This window comes from Scatophagus argus, chromosome 4 (assembly GCF_020382885.2).
Source record: "Scatophagus argus isolate fScaArg1 chromosome 4, fScaArg1.pri, whole genome shotgun sequence".
NCBI lineage: Eukaryota > Metazoa > Chordata > Actinopteri > Scatophagidae > Scatophagus > Scatophagus argus.
This window is the reverse complement of record NC_058496.1, coordinates 6,457,769-6,466,556: the sequence shown is the minus strand read 5'-3', so window position 1 is coordinate 6,466,556 and position 8,788 is coordinate 6,457,769. Positions and strand designations below refer to the sequence as shown.

General features: G+C 41.0%; 1 protein-coding gene across 1 annotated transcript; it reads right to left on the bottom strand.

Annotated features, from left to right (window-relative positions):
- Positions 1–2,928: 2,928 nt before the first annotated feature.
- Positions 2,929–8,788, bottom strand: egr3 (early growth response 3). Its single transcript, XM_046387145.1, has 2 exons — positions 8,276–8,788; positions 2,929–5,573 (listed from the first exon to the last, which is right to left on the bottom strand). Exons 1-2 carry the CDS (start codon positions 8,427–8,429, stop codon positions 4,495–4,497), a joined length of 1,233 nt encoding a protein of 410 aa, XP_046243101.1. The 5' UTR covers positions 8,430–8,788; the 3' UTR covers positions 2,929–4,494.

The window sequence follows — 8,788 nt, the reverse complement described above, 5'->3', positions numbered from 1 at the left end:
GCCAACAGAACAGTTATCCCAGTGTGTGTTTTCAGTTGTCTGTCTTGAATTGTTGTTGGGTTTATCCCATTTCACCCAATGAGACTTTTATTTTCATGCATAATAAAGAAATGAGCACCACCCACAGCATGTGAGGGTAGCACTTTGGAACATTTCCGTGCACATGCAAACATGAGGATATACTGTAATGAAAAGGAAACACAACACAACAGAAAACAGTGAGTATCGACTCCATTTGAACACCATAGTGTCACTGCTGAAGACCACAAAATCCCTGAAGCCACCCTGTAGTCCATAAGATGACATGAGTAGCCTATAATATCTACACATTATTGAAATCTCTTTAAACGTGAGGTTTTTCTTTTTTTATAAAAAAAATCCTGTTATTATTAGTTGTCATAAATGAGCCCAAGTCTAGTGCCCTGCCCAAGGCCAACTTCACGGAGACTAAATCAAACAGATAAACAAACATTAGCACAAGGCTGCCTTCAACTGCAAGCGGGCTGAGGTCACATGTATGATTTGTTGCTCCTGTGGAGTTCTCATCACATATTGTTTTTGATCAGCCAACCCTGCAACCCAGTTTGGCACAAAGATGGCTGCTAACGTTGGCTCAGATCCAACATGGAGCAGAGAACGAAGATGAGGCAAGTTCCAATTTCAGAGCGTTCAGCCGCCCACTTTTGGACAATAGAACACAAAAAAAACATAAAATAAATAATTCTTGGAGAAGCACTATTAAAAGGGGGTTGTTTCTGGTTTGTTTAAAAAGCCACTGACATATATCTATAACATTTACACATTACACAGAAGGATTATTGTTCAGAAGAACATGGTGTAACCTGTATTGTTGTTTGACCACCAAACTATATTGCAGGAGTGGGATGGAGGGGATCATATAAATTTTTACAAAATCTATCTGTCCATTACAAAAGTGTCACAAAACAAAAGTGACAAACACAGTGAGATGATAAGTCTGATGAAATATTGAGTTTGCAAAGTTGTAATTACATGGCTTCATTTAGATGTGGAAATGGTTTGGTGAAGTCCCCGCCTTACTCTGCGTGTTTCCTTAACACAAAGCAACATAAACACAGTTTTCTCTTAGAGGAAGCCACATTCTATAAAATCATAATTGAAAACATCCATTCTCACTCAGCAAAGTGTTAAATCAAGAGCACACAAGAGCATACTTTATCAGTCAAATAAATTCAAAATAAGCCTGTAACGAGCAGGGTCCGGCATCAGATTAAACATTAAAGATAAATATTTTGTATTTCTGATCACCTCGTCTACTACATATCGTCTTTTGTGCTGACTGCATGAGGCTGTCTGCTACATGGTATTTGCATTAGTGGCCATTACTCATTGCAAGATATAACTTGGCAAATCGCAATTTAACGTCTGAATTGTAGATATTATTGAGCTATCTATCCTGGATCAGAAATAAGGAAAACTGTCAATTAATGTCTACATTTTAAAGTTTAGTAAGTGGTGATTTTACCTTCAGTTGCATTTTATTGGGATACGTTTCATTTGTCAATGACCAGCCATGCAGTAAAATGATATATTTCTTTATGATACAAAACTATTGATTTAGTTAGATGTTACAGGGTGTGCAATTTTTTTAAACTGTCTGAAAAAGTGTAAGGAGGTCTGCTCAGTTAACCATGTAGATGAGTTGAGAAAAGATTCTCTGAGGCCAAATTAATTGGAGAATAAGTGGACACTTGCCAGGAAGCTCAGCAGTGAAAACTGGTTGTTACAGGAAAGAGAAAGCATGGCCTTGGAAGCTCATTTCTGAATGCACTGTGTTCTCTGTGGCACTGCTTCTGTGAACCTTTCTTCTGGCCTTTGCATCTGTCAGTCGATATTCTCTTTAAGTCTGATTGCCCCGTCTGCTAATACGATATATTGTTTTCCAGCTGATAACAATGTCTACATAAATTTGTTGCCTCGCATTCAGTCTACACTCAGAGAACACAACAAATAAGCAGAAACATTCTCAGTCAAAGTAAATGGAGAGAAGAACGTTTCCTTTGAAAGAGAGAGAAGTTTGAGTTAAACAGTAAAACCAGAAGCTATCTTAGCACATGGACAAGGTTATTACTCCTCGAATAACACATGAACAGTTATGGAAATCAATGTGACTCATTTGTTTGCTAAAACCAGTGCCAATATTTTTGACATGTGGGTTTCATACTAGCCTCGACAGAAGTAAATACCTCAGTACCTCAGGATTTTCGATATCTACAGGGAAACTCATTTTCTCAAATTTTCCATTGTTTTGTGACCAAACGAGTGATAAATTAATTGTGAATGATGGAAATGTCATATTAGTATTTCAGTTCTGACTTTTTGATTTTGCTGCACAGAAGCTCCACAGAGATACGTTTAAAACAAAATATTTCTGAAAAAAAAACCAGAAGTTTTGCTGGAGTCAGTATGTTTTATCCAATGTGCTCATCGCTGTGCTTTTGTCAGTATTGTTACATTACACTTTGAGAATCCCTTAGAAGCTAAAGGAAGAGATTAGCCTCACAAAATGTTTCTCTGAATGAGACAAGAGGTATTTCCTTCTATCAGGACAAAGATCGATAAGGAAGCACATGTGAAAAATAATGGCACTGCCAGGTAATGAAGAAAGACCTCAATCATTTAGTCTCTGAGGACAACCAGTGTTTTCTATGCAGTGGGGCAGAACTGTAATCTGAAATAACTGATTGCGACTATAATGCACTTGCACGAACGTTAAAAAAAAAAAAAATCTTGTTATTTATTCAGAGAACACATTAGTGCTTCCTTAAACCAGTTACCATTTTAAAGCGTACAGATGGTGTAAATGCTCTTATTGTTTTTTCTTTTATGGAAGATAATACACCATATTTTGGCACTTCTGTAGTGCTCCCAAAAATCTTTGCAATGACCTATGACAACAGAATATTCTTTATTATAACTACATTACTAAAAGCTTTATGACACATTCCGCACAAGCATTCAGTCAATTGAAATTTCTTGTTTATGCAGACATTTGTATTTACATAGTGTGCATGGGGGCATGCACATATATGCACAATTTAATACTGAGCTATGGTGTATCTGACATTTGAGTACAAAAGTGAAACTTCTACTGTAGCTACCTGCATACATGTTTGTGTACTGTACAAAAACAACAACTCCTTTACAACTCAGTCTCAGTCTCTCTGTATTAGAAAAACATGTAAACATGGATTTTGGACACTTGAATTTTTCTCTTACAATAATGCTGCTCGTCTTTTGGTGACCTCAAACCAAGTAGTTATAGTCTTTTTACAGTGTGAATCCTTATTTATTTTCGCTTTCATATACTGCTGGTCTTGCAACCCAGTGTCATTTATTTAAGTAGTTCAGTCTGTCTAACTGTGCTCTCAGTTAATTTAATTTACCGGTTGGTGGCATATGTCATGAATATATTGCATATAATTGCAGAACTCAAGAAAACTGAAAAAATGAACAGTATTGGTGAGCTTTTTTTAAAAAAAAAAAGCAACAGAATTTATATCTGGTAACACCACATAAATCCACCATATAAAAAGGCAACAAAAATACACAGTGTCTCTCAGTGACTACAAATAAATAAGTATTGGCAAAGGCATTGATTGCTGCAGGCATGTTTGTTTCGTCAGTACAGGTTACAGGATAAGACATCGTTTGCTTTGTGTAACCCAGTTCAGTCGTCATCTTGATTTAACCAAATTGTGCAGACATATCTAAATCTGAGATACGTTGTTTGGAACTTTAAACTCAACATGTGTGCTAAGCTGATACCACTTTTATGTTTGGCAAATGTCAGGCACAATAATAAGAACAAGGTTGGCTGTATCACCACAATACATTTGGCACATTCTTTTTGAGAAAACAACATTCAAATAAAAAATAAAAATACGACACCAACAACAACAAAAAAACAAAAAACAAAAAAACAACAATAACAAAAAGACAGTCAAGTGCCACCAATAAGGTATCCATGACAGTACACAATTAGAACCAATTGCACTTTTAAACAGCCTAGTAGAATTAATGCATACCTCCCAGACAGCTCACTCTTTCACTAAGCTCCCTTGTTAATTTTGTCTGTTTTGACCCCCATGATGGATTCTGGCTTCCTTCCAATTTAGAAATTCTCAGTAAAATTTACAAAAGTGTATCCACCACAAAACCTATAGACACACAGTGGCCTTTTGGACAGAATGTGCCATGGTGCCCTTCTTTGTGTTGGCACTGTGTTACAGTAGCTGAGGCTCTGAGTTACTTGAAAGAGAAGGGCATAGCAGCCTTTCCCCTCTTGCTTAGACTAAAGGCATCCATCTCAAAATAGAAGGAACTAAAAAGAGCAGTGAGATGTAAAAGAGAGGAAAAGAGTCACCTATTTATCTCATTGTGGACGGTATCCCTTCTTCCTAAGTCTCTTTATGGGGCATTGAGAGGGTCCAGTCCAAGTGCATGTAGTGACGGTCATGACGTTCCCACTGTGGGCCCCCCACAGGAGCTGGGTGGCGAACTGTGGCTCCCAGCCGCCACACTGCTCTTGTCAGCTGGCTTCTTGTCCTTCTGTTTGAGGTGAACCTTTGCGTGTCTCTTTCGCTCGTCACTTCTGGCAAACTTGCGTCCACAGAACTCACAGGAGAAGGGTTTCTCGCCCGTGTGTGTGCGGATGTGTGTGGTCAGGTGGTCGCTCCGGCTGAAGGAGCGCATGCATATTCGGCACTGGAAGGGTTTGTGACCTGTGTGGATGCGAAGGTGACGTGTGAGCTCATCTGAGCGTGAGAAGCGTCTGTCACAGTTCTCTGCTGGACAGGCGTGCGGCCGTTCGTGGACGGGGGTTTTGCTGGGACGGTTGGGGTACTTCCTTGGACGGATGGGTTTGAGGGTGAGAGTCTGTGGTGGTGGGTGGTGCTGAGGAGGGTGCTGCTGCCCGCCGATGAAACCTGGGTGAATCTGTTGCTTGTCTTTGAACGCTCTGATGGTCTCCAGAGGTGTGATGGGTGGAGGGTTGACTCGGATGGGGTCCATGGTCTGGAAGGGCTTGTGCTCCATCACGCCAACCTCCCCCTGATGATGGAAAAGGTTGTAGTCAGGGATCATGGAGAAAAGGCTGCCATCCATGGAGGCTTTTGATGTGGAGTGATAGTCATTGCCAGGGTAGGCTAGAGCCGTGCTGGTGGCAGGGCTGTGGTGGAAGGAGACCTGGTCCTGGTACAGGTCGCTGCAGGTGGAATAGGCAGGCAGTGGTGGACCATATACCTGCTCCATATCTGACGTCTGTCCACCCATGCTGGCTGCGGAGGATGATGTCTGTGTCGTTACCGTGCCGGGTGACGGAGAAACGCCCAAGATCCCTGCACTGACAAGGCTGATGATATTGTTGTCAGAGCACCAGCCGGAGCCACCAATCCCACCTGACGGAGGAGTGTCAAAGGCGAACTTCCCCAGGTAAGTGACAGTCTGCCCGCTGCGGTTGGACTGGAAGCTGGATCCATACTGAATCTCTGCAGCTGCCTTCTCGCTTCCCATGCCCAGATCCATGATATTATCTAGATAAAAGCAAATAAAGAAAAAGACATCATGAACAAATCGTCCTCACTATTGCACAGACATGAATATGAAATGCAGTCAGTTGGGAAGAAAATCATGAAAAAGTGAAGTTGTGAAAAAAAAGTGTAGAAAATTCACTTTGACAAGCTGTATAAACTTGAAGTAACGGTCCCTGGTTTATCCGAAAATCAGCTTTTCTGCATGTCTCTGTAGTAGTGTGCCAACAACAGATCAAAAATAAAAGAAGTCCAGTACAGTTCATAAAGTAAATGTGAGCGCTGTCAGACCTGTAAGTTAAGTGAGTGACTGCTGCATGTGAGACAGTGGTGTGTGTGTCTCTCTCTCTCAGATCCCACAAGCTCTCATAAATCAAGACCTAAACACCCCCTTTGATCCAGTCATTGTGTCCCTCAGGAGGACAGCCAAACTGAATGGCAAGATCTGATTTCTTTACAGCAGGGAGGATTAGCAGGCAGACGCCACATCTATCACGGTCAAGGACTCAAAACACGTTTGCAGCAAAGAACATCTGCACATAATGGGAGTAAAATTTTAAGTGTTTCCTATTCAGTCTCTGCATTAGGGAGCTTAAATTTTCACAGATTTCCTTGATATTTTAATTGTACAGAATCTTACGCTTCACGCCAAATACGCACTACTCACACACACTCACACACGCATTTAACTTATTCCAAAGATGCCATAAAAAACATGAAATGCAGATGTGCTTAATGGGGATACATTTATGTGCTGATGATGCTCTGAAGGCTTAACGTGAGGCGTTTGAGTACAATTCTGTCTTCGACATGGAATTAAAACAGACGTCTCTTTTCATTTGCAGGAACTCATATACAGGGCTGCTCATACACTCACTCCCAGCAATTACAGCCTGCTGGAATTTGGCTAAAGGCAAATCATAATGAAACAAACAAAGCAAAATTATGTATATTGCAAAATACAATTCAAAACATCAGGGTACACAGAAACAGTGACACTTGTGGCCCCTTTTTATGGGTCTGACATTTAGAAAAGAAACCTGAGCTGACAGTAATTTTACTCCAAATCTTTAGTCTTCTGGGGGTATTTAGAGTGGTGGGGATATTTAAACAGAATAAGGGGTATGGGGTAAAGTCACCACTCTTTTCTTATAGGTCAGTACTGAAAACACACACACACACACACTCACACACACTCACACACACACACACACACACACCTGCTCCACCTGTAAAATCACAGCATGGTACACTTGAAAAGTGTATTACTGCTCTATGCCCCAAAATACCATATGCACAAAAATATAAATTTTAGAGTTTATGATGTGATTTTTGCCAAAATCAGATATAATTAAATCACCCGCACTCTGCAACACCTTTTCCTCCCAATTCACTTTTCTCCCATTTGTTCAAATATCTCCTGTCAGGGGTCACATAAAACACATTTAAATGCGTCTTAATAGAAAAATTATTTCACGTTTATGTCATTAACTTCAGTTCGCTTTTATTTAATTGACTCATGAGAATAATTGAAACGTGCTATTTTTAAGACCTGGCTCTGGAATAATTAATTAACGCACACGTCTTAGGTAAAAAAAAAAGAAAAAAAAAGATGGGGCATATTTCGGGTTAAATTCAAGCTGACGTGTCGTTTTAATTTGTGGACAAAAAGAATTGACCATTAAAAAAATGATTCATGGACGAAGTTCGACGAGGTAAATTGTGGCCACAGCATCACATGGTGATTTTTAACATAGATCGTGCAACACTGACCCATCACCTCAGAAGGTGAGCCCGCACAATTAGTGACTGATCTGATGCCAGCACTGAGCCGAACCTGCTCATCTGTAGTCAGGCGTCTGAATCAATCACAAATATACGTTCATCTGGCCTGAGAAGCAATAAATCAATCCAGATCTCCGGCCTCGCAATGGAGTGACTATAAGATGGTTCAAGGGCCTGGCGTCCAAATATGTTTCATATGGGGAAAAGCAGCCACACACGCCCACTAAACTACAATCTGTGACACGTTAATAGAGTTGTGAATGAGAGTCATTGTCTTAAGTAGTTGACCAACCCTTGCGGGTGGATATTGGATTAAATAAATCAGGTGGCATTTGGAGTCCGACCACATTAATCGGACGCTTTTCCTCATAACCAAACAGATCGCAGTTTCACTCAGGAGCCGATTGCGTTTTCTGTGGACTTTGTGTAAAACAGCCTTTCCTTTTCTTTTCTACAGCCCGATCATAACACGTTTCCTCAAACACGCCTCAGCTTTGGAGAATTAACACCCGCTCCAAATACGGCAGATTTGCACACATAATTTGAGATCTTAGCCGATTATTATTTTCCAAAAAAGTTTTGATATGAGTCCAGCCGCCCCCCTTTTTTTTAACATTGCGCTTGAGATCTTGGCATTTCGGCTAAGAGAGAAAAGCAAACGGGGAGGGAAATAAAATCACACGGCCGATCTGAAAGTCAATCATTTTAAAGGTATTTCTAGTTCGTAGTGGCCAGTGTTAACACCTGACCCCGTAAAAGTATTCAGTACGGTAATCTGTCTTTGTGCGCAACAGCCAGAGCGCAAACAGGTGCTCCAAGCCCCAAGACAACTGTTGCCTTGCGCGCACATCGCAGTTTGAACCACTTTCATCAACACACACAAAACACGCACACAAAAGTAGGCTAGATTAAATTCTTACCTGTGTTCATCTGTGAATAGTGGGTAATAGATTCCGGATTGGTGAAAATATTCATAGACGTCGGGATGTCCTCTTCTGGATAGAGACTGTCAGGGATCGTGTTTATTAAACTGCTCATGGTAAGAGGGAGCTTCTCCGCTAGTTTCCCTGTCATAGCAGTTATATTCAGTCCGACATTTATAAAAGGACAACGCGCAGGTATCCAAGTAGTTAAACGCACACACACGAAAAAGAAAAAAAAATACAGCGGGTGTTCTCAAAGTGGAAAACACAGGTGTGAAAAAAAGGAGAGAGGATGGATCCTGTTGCTGTAGCTATCCAAGTATCCCGCGGAGGACGAGCAGCGACGGTTATCTCCTCCTGTGTGATCGCGGGCTATTGTTGTTATTAATCTGATCACTGTGGAAGCTGATGGGCTGCTTGTGGGGGAATTTGAAGTCTGTGAATCAGTGGAGGAGGTGGTGGTGTTGGTTGCACACGAGCGGCTCTACTTGCTCTATTGGAGCTGGATAG